Genomic DNA, 27,771 nt, shown 5'->3' with positions numbered 1-27,771 from the left:
AAAATAAAACAAATAATTTTAACAGTCAAGGAAGCGTTTTCTACTAAATTTGTGCCCTTATGTCTTGCAAAAAACTTTTTATATGGTATTTTCATACAAGTTTATATATTTATTTATTTATTTTTTGGGGGGACCCTGCAATATGCCCTTTAAAAGCGATTTTTTCAATGTTTTGATTTTTTTGCACCCTCGGATTCCAGATTTTCAAATAGTTATATCTCGGCTAAATCTTGTCTTATCCTAACAAACCATACTGTGCATTAATGGAAAGCTTATTTAATTCAGCTTTCAGATGATGTATACTATAAATCTCAATTTTCATAAAATTGACCCATGTGACTGGTTTTGTGGTCCAGGGTCTCATATGGGTAATATATTAAAATATTAATTGTCCACTTACTTTTAGTGCATTTCTACAATGACATCGTTAAGTGAAATCTTTTGCGTGCCGCTGCATCCACACCACTAGGTGTCAGTAATCCAAGAAGAGCAACGACTGATGTAGTAGCACTTACCATTTTTGGCCACCTCTGCAATGATGTTGGCTACTTTTGGTGTACTTGAGTTCTGCACAGACAGAAGAGCGGGCATCATGGCAAGAACGCCCATCTCCCGGACCTTTTCACTAGTGTCAACATCTGAAAACACAGTGAGGAACATCAGTGAATAATATGATACTGTGAAAGTATCTGACCTGCAAACACAAAGGTTGGAGATTCAGTCACAAGTACTTACTTTTAAAAGTAACTTTCCCCAACAATTGCTACAAGTTTCTCACAACGGCTGATGTAGATGGTAAATTTTACTCTTTTGTTTCTATTGTTCTAATGTGTTGCTATTGTTATTAAAAAATAAAACTGTTAAAATAGTTTTTGTTAATTAAAATAAAGCTGTAATAAAATATAAATATATAGAAATGTTGCCTTGGCAACTAACTGAAATAAAATAAGTTAGTGGCTAAAATGACTAAAATGAAATAAAATGAAAGTTAAATAAAACCATAAAAACAAATAAATATGAAAAAAGCGCATAACAAAATAAATAAATTAAACTTAATAATAATTAATTCAATTTAAAATTAAAGTTAAATAGAAACATAAAAACAAATAAATATGACAAAAGTACATCAAAAATAAAATTGTAATTAATTCAATTTAAAATGAATAAATACTATAATAGTGCATAAAATAACATTGATTTACAAGGTTGATACAATAAACAGAAATAAGCACATGATGAAAAACTAGCCACTGAATTTGCCAAAGTTTTGCAATGGCATTAATCTTTGAAAGATAAAGTTGTGTCTGAAGCACTTAAAGGCATTTAAGTAAACTAAACAACCACGAGTAGAACCGTATAGTCTACTTCGTTTTCATTGAGTCTGTATAGTCAGTGTTTATTTTTGACAGACATAAATTCAGTCAACACACATTTACCACTTCTATTGTTATTTTCTGCATAACCATTCATGGAAACTGATACGCCATTATTCTAATTATAGGCCTAATATTTTCCAAAATGGTCTATTATTGTTGTATTAACCATTTAATGTAACCTCACCCTTAAATGATACATAAAACGTAGTCAGAAGGTCTCTTCCGATCTAAATTAGTGTTTTTGGAAAGAATAATGTTGGGGAGAAAGGAGAATTGAGCTTTCCATTGCATTTTAAATGATGCTTTCCATTTTTTTAATTTTTTATATCTTTGGCTACATTAATCGCAGCAACGTGACACTGCAAGGTCCTTATCAACAAAATGGATTTTATTCAATCCTGCATCCTTGGATAACCTGAAGATAATATAAGAGCCCTGAGCTTAAGTTAAGGCTCCTTCCCTTCGCTTCTCAATCACTCTTTATTTCAGCTGTAAGTAAAGATAAAAATGAACAGCTATATAAAAGATATGCAGACTTACTATTGTGGGCCAAAGCCTTGAGCAGGCAGTCCAAGCAGCCCTCGACGCTGTCTGAAGCGCTGTCTGCCGATGAGAGCTTCAGCGCCTTCAGGGCTTCGCTTAGGTTATCTGCTGATGACAGGGAAATAAACAACAGCTTTATATCGCCAATAGTTTATAACTGCAGAAAATTATGTAAAGATAAAATACTTGTGTTTATAAGGCAGTGTTCTCAAGGATCCCAAATCATTTAACTTCACAAGGCTTGTTAAAGAATTAAATAAAAAAAAATTAAAGTGCCCTAATATGCTTGTGCGAATATTACCTTTCATGCAGTTAAAGGCTGTTAAACGATTAATCGCGATTAATCGCATTCAAAATAAAAGTTTGTGTTTACATAATAAATGTGTACTGTGTATAATTATTTTATTTTATATATATATATATAAATACACACACATGCTTGTATATATTTAAGAAATATTTGCATGTATATACTGTATATAGATTTATATATAATTTATATAATATATAAATATTTTATATATAAATAACAATTTTTTTTCCTAAATATATACATGAACGTATTTGTATTTATATATATATAATAATTATACACAGTGCACACACATTTATTATGTAAACACAAACTTTTATTTTGGATACGATTAATCGTTTAACAGCCCTAGTGTGTAATATAGCTTTTTGTGAATGTAAAAGGTCTGCAAAGTATTAAAGAGTTTTAAAGTTATTGTCTCCTTAAAGAAGGAATCCAGAGCTGAAATTCAGATATAGTAGGAGTTCAGTTTAGTGTGAAAAAATGAGGTGATGTGCCATGCCATGTATATTATGAGAGAATTAAAGATTTTTTGCCCTTGGATGCATGAAAACCTATTGTAGGGAATCTCCAAAACAAAATTAGAAACCTTTAAAATAGCATTATAGAAGCACTTTAACACATTTTATTTTATTTTGAAGGGCAATTGAAAGAGAATTCAAGTAGCCTGATTAAAACGACAACAACAAAAGAATAACTATGGAAGCACCGAAAATTAAACATGTTCGGACGAAAATTATTCTGCTTTTATTATCAGTGACATTGATTTGATAACAGTTCAATAAACAACTAGTTAATATCAAGTGACTTTGATTTTAGACACAATACTGACTGTTTTTGCTCTGTTTCGCCAACAAAAATAGTTCAGAACTAAGTCTACTAAACTGTTTTGCATATGTTCAAGCAACACACAACAGTTTTTCAATCATTACTGAATGATTCAGCGTTTCTGAACAAATTGGATGAGTCAATGATTCAATGACCCAGTCACTTGTTCAGATTCACATTTAAAAGTATTATTGCATTTTTCCCAACATTTCATAATTGTACATTCAGAAAATTTTATTTAGAACCTCATAACATTTATGCTATTGTAATTTTGCCTTTCAAATACATCTAAATGCCACTTCAGATGCAGCATCTGTGTCACCAAAACTAGATTCTGTTGATACTGATTTCATTTGATTGGTAACAGCCTTTTAGAGTCGTATTATACTAATTGAATTTGATCAAATGTAAGAATTTGACAAGAAAGAAGATGCATACATTGAAAAGTTAAGGGGAACATTCCCTTTACAAAAGGATTTAAAAAATCCCTGGAAATCAATATAATGTGGCAAATACCAGGGTAGCACTCCAGGGTTACAGGATTAGTTTTGAGTAAAAAAAAACACAAAAAAATCTAATCAGGCTTTGTTGGTACCACCATCATCAATTTTCGCTGTCAACTGAGGATTTGAAGCTCTTTTAATAGGTAGAAAAGCTCAACTAATATGACAAGGCCAGAAAAGAAGCCAAATTTGGCCAATTAAAGTGTGAATGGTGACTCTAGAATACACTTGTCACTATATGGATGGATAAAGCAAGTGAAGCCTTCGTTCCATTAACAGACTTACACAAATCATGTTGAGAAAGGCCAACTGAGAAAATGAGTCAGATCTAATATCAAATCACCAATGTCTTCTACTACATAGTCTAGCAAAAAAAAATTAAAAATTCTTAAGAACTTTCAGCAGCAAACAAAATATCGTACTCCTGTATAACTACTAAAAAACTGATTAATACTAGCTCTAAGTTTCTTACAAAAAAAATGTTTTTAAACATTAAAAAGCCAAATATACAGATTTGTATCTTTTTTTGTTGTTGCAATTTTCAAGAACAGCCTTCTTTGTCTTCGGTTGAATATAAAAAATATTCATCTTTATGACAAATTGTACAAAAAAGCTATAAATTCTTTAAACATACCGGTAAGTTTTCACATGTTCTACAATTTATTTAAATATAAAGTAAGAAACTGCAGTTAAGGTTATTGAATTCAGCAAACACACACACTTATGCTTATATATACTTCAATAACTAGGCCTATCACACTGGGAAGAAATAGTAGCATGAAAGCAAAATGAATTAGCCTACTTTAAACTTGTTGGGTAGTATTATGCAATATTTTTCAGTCATTCAGTCAGGTACAAAAGAAATCTGAAGACTGTTGCTGTTGTACGAAATTAACATCTGATTCAATCTGATTTGCTTTCTAATCTGTAATTAGCAATATTAATACAGTGGAAGGGCCCTTTAGCAATCAGGATATTCAGAAAAATAAGATGAAACATCCGCAGATACTGTGGTTTGTACTATAGCTTTGTCATTTCTTTAGGACTTGACAGAAACTGCAGCTCTGGTGTGTCACTGCTGCTTTTTCACAGATTGAACATGAATTACAAGTCGGCATGTTACTGGTGTTATTGTGAATGATTCAGCCACGCATTTGATACTTTTTTTTCTACTTCGAAAATCAGTTTTAAAAAATAAAGATAAAAAAAAATCTGCCTCTTCACTCAAACATCATTATGGTAATAAAGTCAGTTGCGACTTTCATTTCATATCAACTTTAAATAGATAATCCAACATTTTTAATTCAGCCATCATTTCCTCCCTCATGTCTTTCCAAACCTGTATAACTTTTCCTCTGTCAAATAAAAATATATTTTGACAAATGTCTCAGTGTCCATGTAAAAGAAGTCAATTAGTCACCAAAACCAACATTCATCAAAATATCCTATTTTTTGTTCTGCAGAAGAAATTCAGATTTACAACGGCGGGAGGGTGAATAACTTACATCATTTTGAGGACATAAAATTAAATAATGTGTTTAACATGTTTAAGTCCTATCAATTTGTGTGGATGACAAACGTATCAGAATGAATTTGGTACTGTGTGTCTTTTTTCCACTCTCAATGTTTCTTCTTCTTTCTATAATAACATTAATGATGATGCTAAATGATTATGTATATAATTAGATTTGCTGGCCTGTCACAAAATGGATACTTAAGCCTTACTGATGATGGGGCTGTTGGGAGTACATAAGACAAAAAAGGTTGGGAATAACTGTCCCAACACACCGCAGCCCATCCCTTGATCACAATATATTAAGCGTGTGTCTGCTTATAAGTGACCTCAGCAGACTCACCATCTTCCTATTGCATGATCCAGATTGTTCATATTCATTATAATAACTTGAACATGCGCTGAGGGGCGCAGCAAGCCGAGGGCTATTTATCTAGTTCACATATGTGTCAAGTATTACATCACAGGCTGTCAATCACACAACACTGGGCACTGGAGATGTCTAAGAAATATGAACTTAATTTCCTGGCAGCAGGGATGAACATAGATTCCCATCAGATTAAAATACTCATCTCATTAACTGGGTTCAAACAGTGGCGATCACCTCACCAAAGCATATATAATTGGCCCCAAAATGAAGGATGCAGGATGATGAACATGTGTTGTCATGTTGTGCATTTGTGAATAATCCATGGAAACGTTACATCACAGACTCCCTTAAGGATGATTTTCTGCATACTGTCTCCAAATCACATAATGTTGAAGATGGACACACTCTCGAGTCTGTTCGTGGCTCAAAACCATCAGTTACAGCCTGAGCTACTCACACACACACACTTACTAGTGTGCATGTATCATGTGTATTGCATTTGTAAATGTTTAATACTGATCAAGAGTTCATATTCTCTACCAGACATCTGCAAATCTTCATGTTTCGCCTTACTTACCCATCTGGCTAGTGTGTGTTATAGTCCAAACGGTCTCCGAGTGTAGTCTCTGGAGGACTAACTATGCTGGTTATCTTGAGGCGGGTACCGGATCGGTTTTGGTTCGCTTGTCAGACAGATATCCGGGCAAGGCCCACCTTAACCCACGCTGCTCCGGTTAAAACAGCCTCTACAGCTCCAGATGTACCGGGGAGATGAATACACCCGGGCTAAATCCCTCTGTACTGATGTCGGGAATTACGTAATTTTATCCGAAGAGATGAATGCTCATGTGCATCATAATAAAACCAGTGCCACTTCAGAAGCACTTCCTTCTAGCGAGCAAGCGGTCTGATTCTCTGCACAGCAGACGAGAGCGGCGACGCCCCGCCTTCCACTCAGCTGATTGGTTTGTGATCTGTACAGAAGGTTCTTGTCTGGACGCTGATTGGTAGACTAGGTTGTCAGTAAAACAAGCCGCGCCTCCTTAGGGATTTGTTCGAGTCATGTTGCTTACAACTCAAATATGAAATGGGAAGTGATGGGAAGTCCAATTCGTTTACGCGAATCGGCTCTTTCGAACGGTTCGTTTCAAATTAACGCTTACAAAAAAATAAATCAGTGATTCGTTTACGTTGTGACGTCATTACGCCATCGCGTGGTCAGTCTGGTCAGTTTTATTTCGATTAGGTTTATTTGTAAGACCATATTTTCATGCGTCCCATTTTGATTTTTTTGCATTATTATTCCTCTCATAAAAACATACAAATGTATACAGTTTCAATATAGTTAGCTCATTCACATGTCTTGGCTGGAAGTTATCCATGTTTTAATAAAATGCTGTTTTAAGTAGCCTACGTTTTGTATATCATATCTGCTATTAAGATAAACTCACGTTTAGCGTGAATTAGTGAATTGTAATGTTTAATATGTCAAATATGCTCCAACCAGAAAACAACAGGTACGATGTCTACTAGTTTTATTCACCTCTAAATAATAAAGTTACGCCCTCTACTGGTCGTGTTTGTGAAGTAATTCATAAAGCAATTTGCAGTTCTACATGAAGATAATGCCCGATTTTCTTTAGTAATTCTGTAACTGTGAACATTTGAATGACAGTCTACTAGTCTAGGCCAATAACACCTCCATATTTATTAATGCAAAAACTGCAGTACCTAAATGTTAAAAATCTAATCTTTGTAAATAAATCTTATATTTTAATCTTTATATATAAATATAATATTTTTCTGATATAATGAAGTTCTGATTTGCTCCACTAATATATACTTTATGCAGAATGTAAACCAATTAGAAGTGTTGTGATATTTAATTTGTTAATATTTTCCTAACTTTTATTTATTTGAATATATTTGAAAAAAAAAATAATTATACTACACTGTATCATCAGTTTGTCCACAAATCAATGCTGAACATGTTGCAATTAAACATTGCTTGCATCTGATATCTTTAAAGTTTCATATAAAGATGGTGAATCCAATTTTAAATTACACAATAGACACATTGGTAAAGTTCAATGAGAATCTGCAACATAATGTATTATCAGTGGAGTATTGTATCTTTCATTTGTACAATCTTTCTCCAAAAAACAAAAAAACAAAAACGTAAAAAAAGTAATGGCATGGAATGCCAAACCTGACATAATACTAAATAAATAAATTAATAAATAAATAAATAAATAAATGTTAAACAAAAAAAATATAATAATAATCCTTTGAGACCCTTGTGAAAAAGAAGTACACTTTAGCATACTTATTATTACTGTAGTGGCAAAACAATTTTCTATCACCTAATAAGAGACAAACATGTGCCAATTGTCTTTAAAGATGATTTATTCCCTTGCGAGGAAAGGTCAGCAATCATACAGTCATGCAGAATGACTGCAGAGTGTGACAATGAAGGGAGGGCATCCTTCCTCCTTAATAGTTGACTCCCTCAATGTCATCCGAGTGGCTAAATGAACAACATGTCCCATAACTAACACATTGTTGCATCCTACAACCCTTGAGTAAAGGCCCTTTGTCTCAGTCATTAGTCACACATTTCTCATTGTCATTGTCCAGTCATGTTTTCTAAGATGCTTTAAAGGTTATGCAAACATATAAAACATATTAAGTTTCTTCCACATTACCAAAACAAAAAAGACTGAAAAAGTCATTTTTTTAAAAGTCTCTATACTTAAGTATGAACTGATTGTAATGTTTATAGTCATTTGAAATTAAATTGTATAATAGTTTAAATCTATAAATTAGCTGAACTTTAAAGTTCTTTTTGACTCCCTTGATTTAAGCACATCTTTATAAATAATTTCATAATTATATCCCGATCAAGTTTTTTGTGCCCCCAATCCGTGGCGTGCTGTTTTAATATGAGCAGTCCCCTCACACTCTTTTAAATAAATCAAATGTCCCAGTTACACTTAATGTTGTCACATTTTCCTAGTTAAATAAACATTAGGCTACATTAAAAAAAAGAGACCAAATACAATTCTATTTTGTATTACCGGTATATGTGATTAATGTTAGCCTATTTTTATTAAAACCAAGTATCTCATCAAGTTAGTGTTTTTAGGCATTTTTATTCCAAAATACTAACTAACTGCAGTGACAATTTAAACAATATATTTTATTATTTGTGAACTGAAGTTCGGCAGTTCTTTATAATAGTCAACTTGTTCTCATCAGTCCTCTCCTCAAGCTCGGTACACACTGATCACAGACACGATGTAGCCTACCTTTAATTTCACCAAACTGATTGCTCACTAAAAAAACCTTGCATTCATCATGTTTTCAGGCCATTTCAAGTTTGATTTAGATTTTTTTTTTTCCATTAACACAATCATTTTGTTCATTCAGACTGATTCGCAAACGTGCACAAAAACCAGAGGCGATATATCGCACGATTCACGAACCAATCATAGCGCGCTGGAGGCATTGCCTCCTCTAACGTTCACTTTAAAATTAAAATTAGCCCGTGATTTACTCACCCTCAAGCCATCCAGGTGTATATGAGTTATATTAATAAACACACCATTTTAACTCTGACCAGCTTTATAATGGCAGTGGATTGCAACCATCAGTTTGCATCCATCCATTATATAAGAACTCCACATGGCTCCAGCGGGTTAATAAAGGCCTTTTGAAGCGAAGCGATGAGTTTGTGTAAGAAAAATATACATATTTAAACCTTATACCTACTAGCTTCCAGCCAAACGAATATTACAGATTCGACTTAACTCTAAGCGCAACTAATGCGAGTAATGCGACGTACTGCTGATATTTACGCTACGCTACTTCCGTCGTCATAAGTCTCATAAGCTGCGCATTAGGCGTAGCCTACTGTAAGTAGACTGCGTATGGCCGCTTGGCCAGAAGCTAGAATTTTACTTTGTAATGTGTTAAATATTAATATTTTTCTTACTCAAACTCATCGCTTTGCTTCAGAAGGCCTTTATTAACTCCCCGAAGCCGTGTGGAGTTCATTTATGATGGACGGATGCACTTTTTCAAACTGATGGTTGCAATCCACTGCCATTATAAAGCTCGGAAACGTCAGGGTGTTTATTAATATAACTCCGATTGTATTTGTCTGAAAGAAGAAAGTCAAATATAGGATGGCTTGATGATGGCATAGGCGTCGATTTCGGTGGGGACGTACCCACCAGATTCATTCCAGATTCAGTCATTTTCACTGGAAAAAAAAGTTTTCATGATTTGTTATCACAACTTTTTATCTTTTGCCAAATCAACTTCAATAACTAATGTGTGAAGATAACATACTATTTTGAGTTTCTGTTTATTAAACCATTCGTCTTCATTGTATTAACTAAAAAATTTAATTACAACGACCTCAAAATTTTAAGGCAACAAGGTAACTTGCTTTTTTAAGTTAAATTTTTTTTTTTTTACAGTTAAACCCGCCACCACCTTTTTAGGGTTGCTAGTAGGGCTGTAATGATACACCAGACCCACGATTCAGTTCGTATCTAGATTTTTGACCCACGATTCGGTTCGTATCACAAATTTTTTTGGGGGATAAAAAAAAAAATCTCCATGTTTTCAGTGCTGATGCAGTGGTGACCCGTTCATGTAACATGTAAGGGTGGCGCTGCCAATAAAGCACTAGAAGCTGTCACAAAGAACCGGCAAAAGTAATGATTATGAATATGTCAAATATAGCAAGGGGACATTTTAATTGTTTATTAATAAACAAGTGTTTTCTGTGTCGGCTGCAAAGATGAAGTTGACGATGCTGACTCGCGATCTTCGTCAGTAGTGAACGCGCCAGAGAGAAATGCACATTTCATACGGATTACATAGTTTCTTTCGTTTTGAATTGTTCTGTTTAAAAGTATGTTTTTTAAAAGTAAAGTATTTCAAGCGTTCTTATATAGGCCTATATTTTTCTCAGGTCTGTGAGGCAAATATATGCTGAGTTTTGGTTCATTTATGAGACAAGCAGTTCATGCGCCGGCGCCTCCGTGTTGTTGTGATATCTATTAACTGCTTTACTTATTATTTATTAAATCCAGGCAATTGGTTGATGAAACATTGATTCAAATTAAGATATTAATACAAAACGAAATTCACTTTAAAGGCTTTGTGCTTTCTGTTTGAGATCTCTGTGAAAGTTTTAAAGAAGTCTTTTATTGCCGATTTCAGAGCGGTCACGTCCGTAACATTGTTTTTTCCTCATAAATGCGAACACGAAAAATAAAATAATTAAATGAATATTTTATGTTCTGTGGAGAGCATAGTAGCTTGCCTTGGAAGAACTTACATTAGTAAGCTAGAAAAGCTTAGAAAAAAGTAATTAGAAAAAAAAACTTCTGAAAATGCACTTCCGAATGCATCTCTGTCCCCAGCACATTTAAAACCAAACTGACGCCCATGGTGAGTAAATCATGGGCTAATTTTCATTTTAAAGTGAACTACTCCTTTAATTACCCTCCGCTGCACAAAAGACGCAGACTCCCGCTGTAACTTTACCTGCTGGTGTCGCTGCATGTTGGACAGTGTTACTTTATAAAAACTAGTGATTCATAACGTATTTTACATTGTTTTATTTATGTAATATGGGTTATTTTCTCATCCAACTTTTTTGAGGAGGCCCCTGATGAATATTGTAGCTATCTGCCGATAACGAGTCCCGATCCAATAGGCCTACTTGTATTATAGTGCTTGTTGCACACGGCACACTTCAAGCACATTCAAGTAATTAAAATCAATCCAATGTATACAGGGATCTGCAGAGAGTTTCTTAGGGGCAGGGGCTCAAAGGTCTATCTATCAAATAAATATATAGCCTAACGATCCTTGAGATCGTCTTGGGACATCCCTGACTTCTATTGTCTTTGAAATATGGTTTAAGTGGGCTACTGCTGAATGTGCTGACAAGCTTTATGGTCAAATATACTTTAATAATTACATTTCTGTTGTAACTTATAGCCTGTGGCCTAATTACACATTTGTAAAGATGAAGTTGTAGTTTAGTATTTGAGAAATTGTCATAATTTACTGTATTATCATTTACACCAAACCTGTATTTATTTATTTATTGTGCTGAACACAAAAGAAGATATTTTGAAGAATGTGGTATAAACAAAATTTTTTCCTACACTCTAAAAAATGCTGGGTTGTTTTAACCCAATTTTGGGTCAAATATGGTCAAACCCAAATGTTGGGTTAAAAATGTCATTATAAAATGTAACCCAGCGGCTGAGTTTGTCCATATTTGACCCAAAGTTGCAATCCAGCATTTTTTAGAGTATATACTATGAAATATTACATGAGGGTGAGAAAACTAAATTATGTTTAAATTATGACATATTTAAATTTTTGGGTGAACTATCCCTTCAAGCTGCCTTTTATGTCATTAATATTCTCTTATCTGCAAGTAGGCACAAGTAGTAGGCTATATTAACCTACAGCACATGCAATACAAGTAGGCTAAGCACACTTTATTTTCACAAGAGAATATGAAAGCATCTGCATTCTTGTTGTCTTTGTGTTTTTCACGTTTGCTTGACTAAATTAATATTTGTCTTTTGTAATATAGGCCTAGACTCAGAATTCAAATAAGTTTGTCATAAATTATTAACAGAAGGCTATTGAAGAAAGCAAATGTGCGAGCGTGCATGCTTTTCTCTTAAACTGAGTCATCTGAACAAACATTAAAAAGGCAAGATTTGTAATGTTTAACTATCGAGAGAAATAATGCGATTTTTTTAATACTGTGATAATACACCAATAGATTACGTGGTTTTGCAACATCAGCAATAGCGCGATGTCATTGATATGTTGTGCTTTATAAATTCCAATAATTTTATTTTACCGCACAGTCTTCATTTAGATGAGAAATGATGAAGGTAAATCAAAGGTCAATCTGCAATAAACTGAGCAAAGGTTATCAAGGGAGGCTCAGACAGAGAAGAGTCACTCACATCATCACCCCTCCCAACAGCAGCTGCAGCTTCACACAAACGGTCCTCCGTCTGACTGAACCCACGAGCGCGCGCCTCGCCATATTCATTCGCGTTTCCACACCAGCCCGTGTGCCTGTGTCCATTATGGATATGTTGGGAAAGAAAGAGCGGAGAGGTAGAGATGTGAAGGGCTTGCTGAAGAGGAACTGGATTCTAATTGCAACCATCGCCTCGGTGATACTGGGTACGATGAGCGCCTTCGTCTTCCTTTCAGCACGGCCACATTTCTCTGCATTTCTCTCATGTCTCGCTTCATTGTGCTCTATCACACCTCATTCCTTTAATTATGTATCCACCGCTATTGTTTTATCAGTGGCAGCTTATGTGGTTTTACATGATGGACCGACGTTGTGATATCAATAGCTGATTTGACTATATAAGAGCAATTAAAGTGTTTATTTGTTGCGTGTATGCACGTACAATATCTGCAGGTGTGTTGATGGGTGATTGTGATAAATTAAGGCATTGATCAGTGTGTGTGTGTGTGTGTGTGTGTGTGTGTGTGTGCAGATATTTTACTACTGCCACAGAGAAACGTGACCAGACTTCCAGTATGACACAGTAAAATCTATCTGTGCTCCACGTGACGTCATACAAGCAGTGACAAGTATTATGAATTAGTGTAGTTCGGGGCTAGTTGTCACAATTTACTTCAGTGACTTTTCTGTTTTTATGGTCAGTGTCTACCTAACCAGTTGAACGTGTCTATCGTTATTGGCTAGGAAAAAAACGACACAGTTCATTGATAGGCTTACATTGATATTTTGTGACAACATCAGCTAAAAGGGAACGTTTTTAGAACTTGGGCTAGTGGCATAGAGTATGAACAAACGTTCTTTTAATGTTAACGGAACGTTCTTTCAAAGTTATATTGTTACTTTTGAATGTTCTCTGAACATTCTGAAACGTTTCTCGAAATGTTTGCAAAATGCTCAAATGGAATGTTCCCTTAGCGTTCACATAACCGAGAAAAATGTTTCAAACATTCAAAAATAGAACATTCAAAAAATATTTTGGTTATAACTCAATGGGAATGTTAGCACAACATTCTAAGAATTTTTTTTTTTTTTTTTTTTTTTTTTTTTTTAAAAGTATTTTACAATTTAGTTGTATTCAAAATGCTGAAAAACATGCTTAAATATGGTTTGCTGGTCTCCCAGTTTAGCCAGGCTGGTTTTAGAGAGATTTTCCAACTTGAATCAGACAAGACCAGCAAACTAGCTTAAGCTTTGACTTTTCATGAAATGAACTATTATGTTAACAACTCAACCTGAAGTGAAAAATAGTAAACAGTGATACAACATGTAATTAATAAATTACAACATAAAACATCTTGGCTGAGAACACAGTTCAATCTTTCTGTTAATATATATCCTTATCACGTCATACTGTAGTTGAACCTTGTCTTAATGCCTATATCAGAGTGGTTAAACCATGTTTGTTTGTTTGTTCGTTCATCAGCTATTACCTTACATTTTTCTCCCCTGTTTTGAGGATACCGTTCACAAAAATCATTCTAATTTAATTAAGTTTTGACTAGGCATTTGAAAATATGAAAGCTTAGTGTTACTGAGACAGCTTCCCCCGAATGCCAACTCTTCCCTAGGCTACATTGTGCAGAAGTGTAAAAAAAAATAATGGACACTTTATGACAACCATTTCATAATGTGCAATTCTTGAAAATGAAAGCATGTTGCTTTTAACTGTAAGTAATCAGAAATGAGTACGGTAGTTATTTGCCTTGCATACAACTGGCCAGTTCATGAAGGCTTAGTCATCGAAACATTAATGGTTTAATGCTTTGCAAAATGCTTAGAACTAATAGGCTGTCCAATAAAATCTCACTATTGCTCTATTGGGCATTTCTGAGCTGATCGGTGAGGCAATTAAGCAGAGGTCATAGATTATTCACTATATGTACTGACAAGACAACAAAAAAAGTATTTATTGCAGTTATGGCATATACACTTTTATAATATATTTTAATATCTACGTGTATATTATATTTGATGTTATATAGGCTATTATATACGTTTGATACTAAAAGTAAATTATGCTAACGGTATTTATTCTAGTTTTATATGTTTGTGCACTGGGAAAAACACAGATTCACCTACAATAAAACAAAAGGCAGGTCAAGCAAATCACTGTTATTTTCTCAGTCATAAGCACCATAATCAGTATAGTACTAAACTGGGTTTGATAACAATATCGAATAACACACTACAGTTAAAATTATAATCAAGTACTTCACATGTGCTTTAGTGTGTTAGTCAACACATCCAAATAAGTGTACATCTTAAAAGCATGAAAAAGGGTTGTCATACTTTATACTTTAAAGTGAAACATTTCATTTGACATTACTGCGAAGTGCACTTAAAAGTGTGCTTAAGTCTGTTAAGAAATACAGTCATGAAAAAGTGTACTGTAACTTATTAAGTAGCCTTTTATTTGCTTAATACTGCAAGTAGTTTTAAAAAGAAAATTGTGACTTTTGACATTACAGAAACAAATGAGAAGCAGACACATACATAAATAAATTTTCCTGCAGTGCAGTCCATACAGACTTCATTACGTTTATTGGAAAGCTTTTTAGTTTATTTGGTATACGTCATATCATATCAAAATCCATCATTATACAAGGATGGAAACAAGATGGTTGAAAACTCAAAATGATACATTTGTCTGAAATATCTTTATCAGTTTAACAGCTTGTGTTATGCATCGGTTGACAACAAATGCAGGGAATTTATTTGTGCCCTGAATGTCACAAAGCATTATTAGCATACTCTCGAAATGTCAGATCTTTGTCAGTGAGACGCCGCTTTGTTTTTGTGATCATTTTGATACAGTACACACTCAGACTAGTTATTATGGAAGCTTATTTCCGCCACAGAATATTTTTTTTAAAAGATTATTGTAACTTTTTATCTCACCATTATTATTTTTTTAAATTTTTACTTTTTTAAATTTACTTTTTTATAACTCGCAATTGCTTTATAACTTTATGACTCGCAATTGCTTTATAACTTTATAACTCTCAATTGCGAGAAAAACGTTATAACTCGCAATTGCGATAAAAAAACAAAAAAACAGCGTTAAAACAAGCTCCCAGAAGTAATTCACCACAAATCAATATGAATTTATACACTCTTAGAAAAAAGTTTCAATGGGGTTCTATACAGACCCCTAGGGTTCTTGACTCTTGAAATTTATTGAACCCTTTATGCCAAAAAGTTTCTATACAAGGTATGAAAAGTATGATTTCACTTTTCTAACTTTAGTTAGTGTGTAATGTTGCTGTTTGAGCATAAACAACATCTGCAAAGTTACAACGCTCAAAGTTCAAAGCAAAGAAAGATATTTGCTTTTAAAGAAAATGACTACAACAAACGGCTGGTAGGGACTACACGACATTCCTCCCGGGTTAGTGACATCACTAACCCTAAAATGTACATAAACCCCGCCCCCAGGAACACACAGTCCATGTTGAGAAGAGGAAAAGTTGTTGTATAAGAGTACATTTGTGAGTCAGCTCAAACTTTAGCATCCATCTTTTCACATGCAATAAAAAGTCACTCACAACAATGTGTGCAACTCACAACAGTTCCTACAGGAGCGATTTATAGATTACCATGACAGAATATGCTAATTGAAGATAGTTAACTCCACATCAGCAACATAAATTCATTAACTAACCATTCAGAGACCGTCCTGTTGCATTCTACATGTTGTCACTTCTTCTTGAGTCTCTCCATCTTTGTCTGACTCCGTTTTAACATTAAAGACAGAACAGTTTCTGACATTTTAGTGTGTCGCAGCTGCTAACGCACACATGAGCTCTTGAAACCCCGCCCTCTGCAGCAGCTCATTTGCATTTAAAGGGCCAGGCACAAAACGGTTCGTTTTTGCAAACCCTCAAAAAGTGACAACTTTAATATGCTATATAAAAATATCTGTGGGGTATTTTGTGCTAAAACTTCACACACTATTTTGTGAAAATGGCATTTTACCACCCCTTTAAATGATTGCATAATACTTTCATGTTTAACGGTTATTAAAAAAAATTCTAGTTATAAAGTATGTTTACGAGCTGCTTAATTCAAAAAAATGTGCTACAATTTAAAATAATTAAAACAAATTAATTAATTTAAACTAAATCCATAAAATGATCCCATGATGGGAAGCTAAACAGAGTGTATCTTTGTGTGGTTGAGGTATTGCACATTCAGTCTGGCTTGATGTAGATTAGGCACAACTAAGAGCTTCGCATTTCCAGTCAGTTTGACGTGTTCTCTCTATCACTCTATCCATTGCAGGGATCGGGCTTGGAGTGCTGGTGCGGGACTATACCTCTCTGTCCCAGCTGGAGAAGCAGTACTTTGGCTTCCCAGGAGAAATCCTGATGAGAATGCTAAAGCTGGTCATCCTGCCGCTCATCGTCTCCAGCATGATAACAGGTGTCTCTCTCTCTCTCTCTCTCTCTCTCTCTCTCTCTGCCAATCACATTGTCTACATTTACGACTGGCAGCGAAAATTCAGAGGTGGCAAATGTTGCCAATATTTTCTTTTAAATGTTTTATTATTTTTATCTATTTTACTTTAACCATAGAGCAGTCATCCACCATATGCATGGGTGTGTAAGAATGATAAGGAAAATAGCTGTTAATTTAAATTTAGACATATCACACAAGGATTATTATATGAAACCGATTGATTGATTGTGTGATCCACACATGCACATGTCCAAGGCCTTTATCTTTGCAAGCACACGTGTAGTTACTGTATGTGAACATGAAAAGGCTCCTGAACACTAAATGTTTCTTTTTTTTAAATTCTTTTTTTTCACACACACACACACACACACACACACACACACACACACACACACACACACACATAAACTTTATCCTCAGATTAAAAAATAAATACAAACCTGTTCTAATTGAAAGAAGTCCAATATTTGGTGATAATATCGCATAACGGGAGATTTAGAAGCTTTTTTTTGAAGGTCGGTCATTTTTGACTAGGAAAACCACAAGTGTGACTTTTGTGAAGATAAAAGCATTTCAAAACAAACATTTTGGTTAAACATTAAAGCACATAAGTGTAATAAACAGTGACATTTTTCCCCATATTTTGATGAATATTGACAAATTTATCACAAATAATGGGGGGTTTTTTCACTCAAAAACTGAGGTGCATAAGCTCAGATCAATGAGGCCTACAGTCAGTTCCAAAAAGAAATGCAAAACCTGTCCTAATTGATAGAAAAAAATTTGTAAAGGTTACAAAAAGATTGAATCCAATACTTGGGGATAAAATACAAAACGAGAGATTTACAAGCAATTTTTAAAAGGCCGGTCATTTTGGACCTGGGAACACCTAAAGGTGTTACAGGGTTTTCAACACAGCGTAAGAGTTAAGCTTAGTACATAAAAGAGCAATCAGAACACAGTTTAGAGATTATTTGTAAATGTCTAAGTTCTGAATTCATTATTTTAATATTTGTTTACTTTGCATTGTCCATTATCAACAAAATCATCTAAAAAAGATAAGGATTTATGCTGCGGATTATGTCGAAAACGCCACGCCTAACTAAGTGCCTTACTTTTTTTTTTTTTTATAACCCAGTTGCAATGTAACTTGCATTGTTGTTGTCATTCTAAAGTGATAACGTATGGCCTTGCTTCCTGAAGGAGTGGCAGCGCTGGACTCGGAGGTGTCGGGCAGGATTGGGCTTCGTGCAGTGGTGTATTACCTCTCCACTACCATCATTGCTGTCATTCTTGGTGAGTCACATAAACATCAAATCTATCAACTTTAAAGACATATGTTGTGGTTGTTTAACAAAAATGTTGTGCTCAAAAGGAATCGTTCTTGTGACGACTATTAAACCTGGGGTCTCTCAGAGTGCTGAAAATATCGAGAGAGCAGGAAGCACACCAAATGTGACCACAGTTGACACCTTGCTGGACCTTATTAGGTAAGAATTATTTTATAATTACATTTTTAAAAAATATATATATATTTTAATCGCACCCCTATGTTGTAAGAAACATAATGACACTTGAGGAATACTTAAAAATTTATAAATAAACTCATGCAATGACATGTTGACCATTTTAAGTATGGCTTATGTGTCCAAATATACCGGTAATATAATATAATATAATATAATATAATATAATATAATATAATATAATATAATATAATATAATGCAATATAATGCAATATAATATAATATGCTTAAGTTATTTGTTTTTCTCATTTCTTCAAAGGAATATGTTTCCTGAAAATCTTGTGCAAGCCTGTTTTCAGCAGGTAAAATATAAAATGTTTTAACATAGTGCTTAGAACAATCCAAATATAATACTTTGTTGAAATAAACTTCATCTGTGTTTTAGTATAAGACGCAACGCAAAGAGATTGAACCATCGAAAACCAACACAAACACAACTAATGCGACTACATTTCCACCCTTCACCACCATTATTTCAACAGTTGCACAGGTGAGACAAAGATGTTAAAGAATGTATGAAGAAAGATAAATGAAGAAGTGTATGCATTCATTTTTGCCTTCTTTATGCTGTAGAATTTGACCAAAGACTACAAGATCGTGGGCTCATATTCAAATGGGATTAATGTTCTTGGTCTCATCGTATTCTGTGTGACTTTCGGCCTTGTCATTGGCAAGATGGGAGAAAGGGGACGCATCCTGCTCGAGTTTTTCGATGCTCTGAATGAGGCCACCATGCGACTTGTTCAGATTATTATGTGGTTAGTTCTGACACGTTAAAAGCATGTATGTAGTGGCAAGAACACCAAAGAAACCACATACCAACTCTCTAGCAACATCCCAGAACACCCTAGAAACCATATACCAACTCCCTAGCAACCTCCTAGAACACCCTAGAAACTCCCTAGAAACTCACCCTAGAAACCACCTCTGGCAGCCTCCCAAAACTCCCCAGATTACCCTACAAACCCTATAGCAACTTCCTAGCAACACCTTAGAAACCACATAGCAACCGCCTAGAACTCCCTAGCAACCACCCAGAATACCCAAGAAACCACAAAGCAACTTTACAGAACACCCTAAAAACCACATAGTAACTTCCTAGCAACCACTCAGAACACCATAGAAACGACATAGCAAATCCATAGCAACCACCCAGAACACCCTAGAAACACCATAGAAACCTCAAAGCAACTCCATAGCAATCACCCAGAACACCATATAAACCACATACCAACTCTCTGGCAACCACCCAGAATACCCTAGAAACCACATAGCAACTCCCTAGCAACATCCCAAAACACCCTATAAACCACATAGCAACTCCCCAGATTACCCTACAAACCCTATAGGAACTACCTAGCAACACCTTAGAAACCACATAGTAACCGCCTAGAACTCCCTAGCAACCACCCAGAATACCCAAGAAACCACAAAGTAACTCCACAGAACACCATAAAAACCACATAGTAACACCCTAGCAACCACTCAGAATACCATAGAAACCACATAGCAAATCGCTAGCAACCACCCAGAACACCCTAGAAACACAAAGCAACTCCCCGGAACACCCTAGAAACCTCATAGCAGCTCCCTAGCAACCAACAAGAATACCCTAGAAACTGCATAGCAACACCCTAGAATACCCTACAAACCCCATAGCAACTATCTAGCAACACCTTAGAAACAACATAGCAACCACATAGTACTCCTTAGCTACCACAAAGCCACTCCTTAACAACCACCCAAAATACCCTAGAAACCACATAGCAACCGCCTAGTACTCCTTAGCTACCACAAAGCTACTCCTTAACAACCACCCAAAATACCCAAGAAACCACATAGCAAACCTTTAGAGACCACTCAGAATAACCTAGAACCTGCATAGAAACCATCTATAGCAACCACTCAGAATACCCTAGAATATACATAGCAATCACCCAGAATACCTTAGCAACCATTCAGAGTCAGACTGATCAAAACTACTAGAACAGCCTAGAAACCATATAGCAACAAACAACACACTAGAAACCACATGGTAACTCCTTAGCAACCATTCAGAATACCCTAGAAACGGCATATTAATCTGCCAGAAAACCTTAGCAACCAGTTAACTACACCTAAGCAACCAGTTACTACACCTTAGCACGTGTTTTGCACAGATACACCTCTAAATCTAGTTTGTATTACCGTTATTTACTTAAAAAATATTGTAGGAAGATATATCAGTCTATAAATGAACATATTCTCAGGAGTTTGTGTGTCATATTGATTATAGATGTACTGATACTTAACGAATGTTCTTCTGCAGTTACATGCCCATTGGAATCTTGTTCCTGATTGCTGCCAAGATCATTGAGGTGGACGACTGGGAAATCTTCAGGAAGATGGGCCTGTACATGGTGACGGTGCTCAGCGGGTGAAGAAGCTTCTTTAATGTTCCCTGGCTGATTTACTGGCCGTTTACTGTTCCCGTACAGCTTCATATCAGCTCTGTTCACTCACAGATAAGAGCCAAGGACATTCAAAACTGCTCAAGCTGCAGATGTGCTAATAATACATTTCATAAACTCCAAATTTCCACTTATTGGAGTGATTTAGGCAACCGAACATCAGTCAGGAGATTCTATAGCCGGTGTTAAACAAATGCCATCTGCACTCGTGTGGAATGAACCGAAAGGACAGGTTTAGATTGCACATTGCTGAGTCAAACAGAAAAATAAAAAAATTGTAGGATATAAATCCAAAGCCTGGTTTCACAGACAGGGCTTAGATTAAGCCTTAGGCCTCATCCACACTACTGCGTTTTAGTTTAGAAACGGAGAATTAAAACAAATACGATCTCCGTCCACACCAGCGTTTTAGCTGCGTATTAGAATTTATCTCTGTCCACATTAAAACGACTGAAAACGCGGATCACGTGACCATTCACCAACACTGGGCATGCGCGTGCTGGTGTAAACAGGCGCATGTAGGCCGTGATAGCATTGTAAAATGCAGAATTTACTTGCACAACAACGGCTGCAAGCAAATACATCAACGTCAGTAACGCTTTTAATTCGTTATCCATGTTGCAGTCACTAACGTTACGTAGTCCAGGCTGTTTTTGTATGTTTTCTTCCGGGGACGGGTCATGTGATGGGTGTCTGACGAATCAGGGAAGGATACGCCATGACTGATGACACCCAATCATAGAGCCGAGCGTGAGCCTCTGCGTAATCGTTTCTAATGTCCTCCGTTTTGACCGTCTTCACTAAAACGCCCTCCGGAGATTCAAAACGCAAAACGGGGTCGGAGCGTTTCTAAACTTCTCCGTTTTAGGTCTTCGTTTTTGCCGTTGTAGACTGGACGGGAGGTGCAAACGTAGCAAAAGGTCTCCGTTTCTAAACGAAAACGCAGTAGTGTTAGTTTTATTAGGACATTTAAGTAGCTTTTATAAATGTGCCTTAGAAAAGAACATACTGGTGTGCATCTCAAAACAATGGCACTGACATATTTTAAGATAAGTTGCTTTCAGTTAAAGGTGCAATATGTAAGTTTTCGCCGCCAGAGGTCCCATTTTTAAAAACAATAACAAAGACGAAGCTTGATGATGCTATGAAGGAGTGGAACGATGGGAGATGTTGTTTTCACCATTCAGAGATGTATGGAATTCACGAATCATGTTCACGGATGAGGTAATAAATTCGTTTTTGTATTACCTGTAAGTTTGATCACACTATTTTATGTCATCATAATGAATTAGCTGCAAGGAACGTGAAATGTAATTAACTATTTGTAAAATCAATCATACTAAAAGTACATTTGAATGAACCCACAGTATTTGCAAGTAATCACTAAATATTTTTGTGCACCAACAAATTTAATTTCACTGCCATAGACTAAAAAGTGTTACTGAAGTACAAACAAAAAGTGCAATATAACTATGTATGTGTACAATAAATAATATTTTCTTACCTTTCTATTAAAACACATGCGAGAGCGGAGTCTCTGTCAAGTCCAAGTTTGTCGAGAAGCTCGCTCCATCTCAAAAACACCACGCCGATATTGATCCTTGTTTTATTTCTCCGTTTTTCCCAAAGCCTGCTTGCCTCAGCTGATCTACGTTTTAGTTTTGGGGATTTGATGATGACTGAACGGCCCAACAGCGGCGTGCGAGATACCATATTATTGATATATATATATATATATATATACAGATTACCATTAGCGGCGTACGTATAGCAGCCCATTGAAAGGGACGCTAATGAGGTGGATCTATGTATATATATCTATAGTTTCTTCAAGCAGAAACCGAGGATATAGTGCGGATATTACGTCATTGATAGGCACGAGCCATTATTTAAAACTAGAATTTCTCTGGATTTACAAATCCTTGGAAACTTTTTGGATACTGTAAGTACACAACTGCACGTGCAAGTGGTTTTTGAATATTAAACAGCTCAAACATGCATTTTAGTCTGGGACTAGGCTTAAGCCCTCTCTATGAAACCGGGGGTACGTGACCTTGGTAAAAAATATACTGGATGTTCATTACTTATGATAATGTATCATAGATTGTTATGTTTAATGTTTTAAAATATGTTTTCCTTCCACAGACTAGCCATCCATTCCATCATATTCCTCCCCCTGATATACTTTGTGTTTGTGAGGAAGAATCCATTCACCTTCACTCTGGGAATGGCACAGGCCTTGGTAACGGCTCTCATGATTTCCTCAAGGTGAGCCAATGAATATTCTAGCATCTGTATTTTCTGGGCGTGTTGACAAGAGGGCTGGAATACACTACACAACTTTTCAAATCTGAACAGATTTTAAAACACTAGCACTGCGTCCAACATCGAATACTTCCCTACTACATAGCATGTGAAAAACAGTACGCCAACACAGTAGTATGTTCGAATGCAGAGTATTCAACTGATTCATAAGTGCTCATACGGTGGACACTTTACCATCACTTTACCGTTAGGCCAAGGGAGAGGATCTATGAATGACAGTGAAGCGACGCAACAGAGTAGAACAGTGTAGCCACTTTTTTTTAGCGCATATTTTTATTCCAATAATTTCTCCCATAGGGATTTCAAAAAAGTCGTTGTTAAAGCGTTATAAGCCATGATGAACCAAGCCAATCATCTACGAGGTGCAATCATAACATTACAAACTTTGATTGGAAGCAAAAAAGTATTTGAAAATCAGACAAAAAGACAAAGGTACAAGACTGTACTTAACAGCTATGGAGAAATATAAAACTACTCATTTAATTTTTTTAATATATATATATATATTCAATATGAATATGAGTATAGCTATATATAAATATATTAATAAGAAATAAAAAATAAGGAAATAATGTACGTCAAATCATTTATTTTTATATAGCCTACTGTATATACACTTTTATAAATGAAATTCAGACATCTGAAGTGGCACTCAAGTGTCCCAATACTTTTTTGGCCACTGCACAAACAAAAGTGCTATGAATAAATCTTTAAAAAAGTCTTTAATTTTGTATTTTGATAATTATTTTGGACTTTTGGACTTCCTGCTTCTGAGGATCTCCAGTTTTAGACGTTTTATGTTTTTTTTTAAACCCACAATAATCAATGAAAACTGCTATTCTGCCAAGTATTATGTTTTTTATAATAACAAGAGTCTTTACTAAATCAGCTCAGCCACTCTGCCGGTCACATTCCGATGTGCAGAAGAGAACAACAGGATTGACAAGAGGATCACTCGCTTTGTCCTTCCAGTTGGTGCGACTATCAATATGGATGGCACTGCACTGTATGAAGCTGTTGCTTCTATATTCATAGCTCAGTTGAACAACTATGATCTGGACGCTGGCCAGATTGTTACCATTAGGTAAGTTGGATATAAGCCAGTTGGTGTGATACAATAGAGTTAAGCGGCTTCGTGAAAGACAAAAGCCCGAATAATACTTTTTTGACATGTTCTTTTCATAGTATCACAGCAACAGTTGCCAGCATTGGTGCAGCAGGAGTTCCGAATGCTGGACTGGTAACCATGGTGATAGTCCTCACAGCAGTTGGCCTTCCAGCCAACGATGTCACCCTCATTGTTGCTGTCGATTGGCTGCTGTAAGTATGTCAGGTTTACTTAATGTGACACAATAGAGTGCTGCAGGATGACGTATTTTAATAAGCCAACCCGTAAGTTAGCATCACAGTGGTGCCCTCGACAGGCTCTTCACAAATAAACATGAGTAAGTTCCAATTCAAAGTACATACTCAGAAAGTATGCGGTTTCGGATGAAGCGAGGGTGTAGTTTCCTTCACCATTGTGATAGCTTTCATGTACATTCAACTGGTAAATATGATGTTTCTGACATGACTTGTACTGTGTTCATGCCATGCCGTAATGTCGTAATAACTGTAATTACAAAATGACAGCATGTGATGTTCTTTTTGCAGCTGTTCACATCTTCCAACTCGGAATTGTGCGTTTCTATGACAACATTATCAATGCAAATAGAGTGCAAAAGTCGGTTTCCGGAAGTAAAAACTCATTTCATTTTTGAACGATATTTTGAACGATAACTTCAAGCACAGACCTACTGTGAGCTACGAGGTTGTTATTCCATGATATTTGCTTCTATTGAAGCCATTAGCTTATTTTTTAAAATATTCATGTTTAACAGTGTAATTCCTGGTGATAACCTACATTACCCATGATGCTGTACAGAAAATTACAGCAATCAGAGAGTCGAAAAAAGCAACACGCTCCAAAATAGCTCTTTAGCTATTTTGATCAGCGCCACTGAAAAAGTGGGCACTATTGCACTCTATTGCATCTGTAGCGGTCAGGTGGTACAGAAGTCACATGGTACAAGTCGGAGCTTTCAGAATACAAGTTGTAATTACTTAAAAGACTACAGGTAATCACGATATGGCGTGAATGAACATGTTAATGCTCTAGGCTCTGTTTACACCTGGTATTAAGATGCGTTTGGTTGATCGGATCACAAGTAGACGAGGGAGACACATTCCCGTTTACATCTGGTGTTTTAATCCGACTCTTTTGTCCACTTTCAACCACTTCTGTCCCGATTTCTTCAAGGGGAGGGTCTATGGGCGGGTAAATGTATGGGTTTTTCAGATCTTTCGATCTAATGGATGAAATAAGCTCACGCAATTTACATATGCCCATATATAGGCCAATTCACACTGCACTGATAGACGCTGACCAATGGGGACAATCACCAGATTACAGCACATCACTTCTCCGACATTCCACGACCAGACAAGCGCGATTCAACGTGTTCAATCAGCAAAAACAAGCTCAGACAAATGCAAACAGACACTGATCCGACAAAACCCTGACGAAGTGTCTCCTGCCATCTGTCAGTGCAGTATGAATTGGCCTTGTGATTTTTAAAGGTTCATGTGACACTGAACATTGGAGTCATGGCTGCTAAATATTCTACATCTGCTATAATGTGAGAGCTAACATTAATTTTCCAATCAAATCAGCGATCGCTTCCGAACCATGATCAACGTGTTGGGAGACGCCTACGGCGCTGGAATAGTCCAGAAGCTGTCCAAGCGAGAACTAGAGAGGATGGACTTGATTTCAGACGTGGATGCGGCCAACCCCTTCGCCCTAGAGACCACGCTGGACGACGACGAGTGCGAGAAGAAATCTTACGTGAACGGTGGATTCACCATTGACAAAAGCGACGCCATTTCCTTCACCGAGACCTCGCAGTTCTAGAGGTAACGTGACAAATGTGACATCACTGAAAGGAGGGTTCAGAGAGGTAGGAGCCATTCATAAAAGCTGTGCCATGACTAGGACAGAAAGTCATTACCAAGGACATGATTGAGCGCAGACATTAGCAATACCTGCCCTTGCGGTTCTCCTTCCTTCATCTTCCCAACCATGCTCTTGAACTTACGTGTGCGCTAGACAGAGAGAGAAAAATGGCCGTAAGGAAACTATGTGCTTCCACAGCTCATTTACATGTTGCCATGGTTTATGCAAAGCGGTTTTTCCTTTAATTAACTGCAGTTGTTTTCTTTGGCTTTGTACTAATGAATAGCTTTTTAGCAGTAGGTGATTTTTGTATTGTTCAACAAAGAGCATGTTGCTAACTAGCCAATGTTATTATACACAAAAAAACGCTGAATTTAAGGTTTTCGAAATCCGCTTTTTTTTCTTCGCAAATTATGTTCATATGTTTTAGACTCGGTAAAGTGTGCAATTTTGCCAGTTATGTATTTGCACTTGCTATTGAGAGCCAAATGTTTATGAGCTTTGCGTGTCTTTCATTTCAGATTTGTGCCAAATTGTTGATATGAAGGGGAACATTTTTATACAAACTTCTAAAATTAAATGAAATATTGCATGATAAGGATTTGATATGAAGTACAGGAATGGCCTTGAGAATGAAAATCAGATCCTTTGTACACAATTATTTTGTCATGACACTGAAGGTGGCAAGCCTTAATAGTTTCTTCAGCAAGCCACTCATTTATGGTTTTACTTTGTTGTTGTTGTTGTTGAATCAGAGCTATTTTGAAGAATATTTTTTAAAAGACTACACCGATGATGTTGTCAGTGCCAAATTTCTGCCATTGAAGCAGTTTTTTAAGTTTCTTTCACAGTATTTCATTTCTTTATATTTTGTGTTACATCAGAAATGAGAGAAAACGATCAATGTGAAGCATTAATGGTCTGTGTTTGAGGTTCTGGAACTGAATTAACACCATAAAGCACACCATTGTACAACTGTATTTATACAGTACAGTAGTCAAATTAGTTATACTGTATGATTCAACAAGTACTGTATGTGTATCCACAAAATAATAAAGACGAATGTCAACACCTGAAAAATTGGCTACATTTACTTTTTTCATTTATCAAAATACCATGAGATGTTGTTTAACAGGTTTCAGCTTGTATTGTTTAATTGTAGAGTGTAATGTTTCTAATATTCTTTGATATACACTCACCGGCCAATTTATTAGGTACACTTGTTCAACTGCGCATTAACGCAAATATCTAACCAGCCAATCACATGGCAGCAACTCAATGCATTTAGGCATGTAGACATGGCCAAGACGATCTGCTCAAGTTCAAACTGAGCATCAGAACAGGGAAGGAAAAGTGATTTAAGTGACTTTAACGTGGCATGGTTGTTGGTGCCAGATGTGCTGGTCTGAGTGTTTCAGAAACTGCTGATTTTCACGCGCAACCATCTCTAGGGTTTAGAGAGAATAGTCTAAAA

At 35.9% G+C, this 27,771-nt stretch overlaps 2 protein-coding genes across 5 annotated transcripts in view; one reads left to right on the top strand and one right to left on the bottom strand.

The window, feature by feature from the left end:
- The window catches only part of rap1gds1 (RAP1, GTP-GDP dissociation stimulator 1), a 48,504-nt gene extending 42,094 nt beyond the window's left edge, over positions 1-6,410 (bottom strand). For 2 of the 4 annotated variants that reach the window (XM_079605240.1, XM_079605242.1), the window contains exons 1-3: positions 6,024-6,410; positions 1,917-2,024; positions 516-638 (exon numbers count right to left, since the gene is read on the bottom strand). In XM_079605240.1, coding sequence (XP_079461366.1) covers positions 516-638; positions 1,917-2,024; positions 6,024-6,027 — 235 coding nt within the window. In that variant the 5' untranslated portion in view covers positions 6,028-6,410. Of the gene's footprint in view, positions 1-515; positions 639-1,916; positions 2,028-6,023 lie in introns of all 4 variants that reach the window. The other 2 variants (XM_079605239.1, XM_079605241.1) reach the window with 2 other exon arrangements.
- A 6,096-nt stretch (positions 6,411-12,506) lies between these two features.
- On the top strand, positions 12,507-27,372 carry slc1a1 (solute carrier family 1 member 1). The gene is made up of 12 exons (XM_079605230.1): positions 12,507-12,688; positions 16,824-16,964; positions 18,204-18,296; positions 18,376-18,490; positions 18,787-18,829; positions 18,913-19,017; positions 19,101-19,285; positions 20,836-20,943; positions 23,123-23,245; positions 24,192-24,386; positions 24,488-24,622; positions 26,015-27,372. Exons 1-12 carry the CDS (start codon positions 12,589-12,591, stop codon positions 26,253-26,255), a joined length of 1,584 nt encoding a protein of 527 aa, XP_079461356.1. The 5' UTR covers positions 12,507-12,588; the 3' UTR covers positions 26,256-27,372.
- The last annotated feature ends 399 nt before the right edge of the window (positions 27,373-27,771 follow it).

Source organism: Phoxinus phoxinus, assembly GCF_949152265.1.
Source record: "Phoxinus phoxinus genome assembly, chromosome: 2".
Taxonomy (NCBI): domain Eukaryota; kingdom Metazoa; phylum Chordata; class Actinopteri; order Cypriniformes; family Leuciscidae; genus Phoxinus; species Phoxinus phoxinus.
Note: the sequence above shows the minus strand (reverse complement) of the source record. Positions and strands in the feature narration are given on the sequence as shown.

What these genes read in the sequence shown, in the direction of transcription:
- slc1a1 (XM_079605230.1), top strand. Translation starts at nt 12,589, where the DNA reads ATGGATATGTTGGGAAAGAAAGAGCGGAGAGGTAGAGATGTGAAGGGC. An exon ending in CATCGCCTCGGTGATACTGG is followed by an intron (nt 12,689 to 16,823) that starts GTACGATGAGCG and finishes TATCCATTGCAG; the next exon opens with GGATCGGGCTTGGAGTGCTG. An exon ending in TGCAAGCCTGTTTTCAGCAG is followed by an intron (nt 18,830 to 18,912) that starts GTAAAATATAAA and finishes TCTGTGTTTTAG; the next exon opens with TATAAGACGCAACGCAAAGA.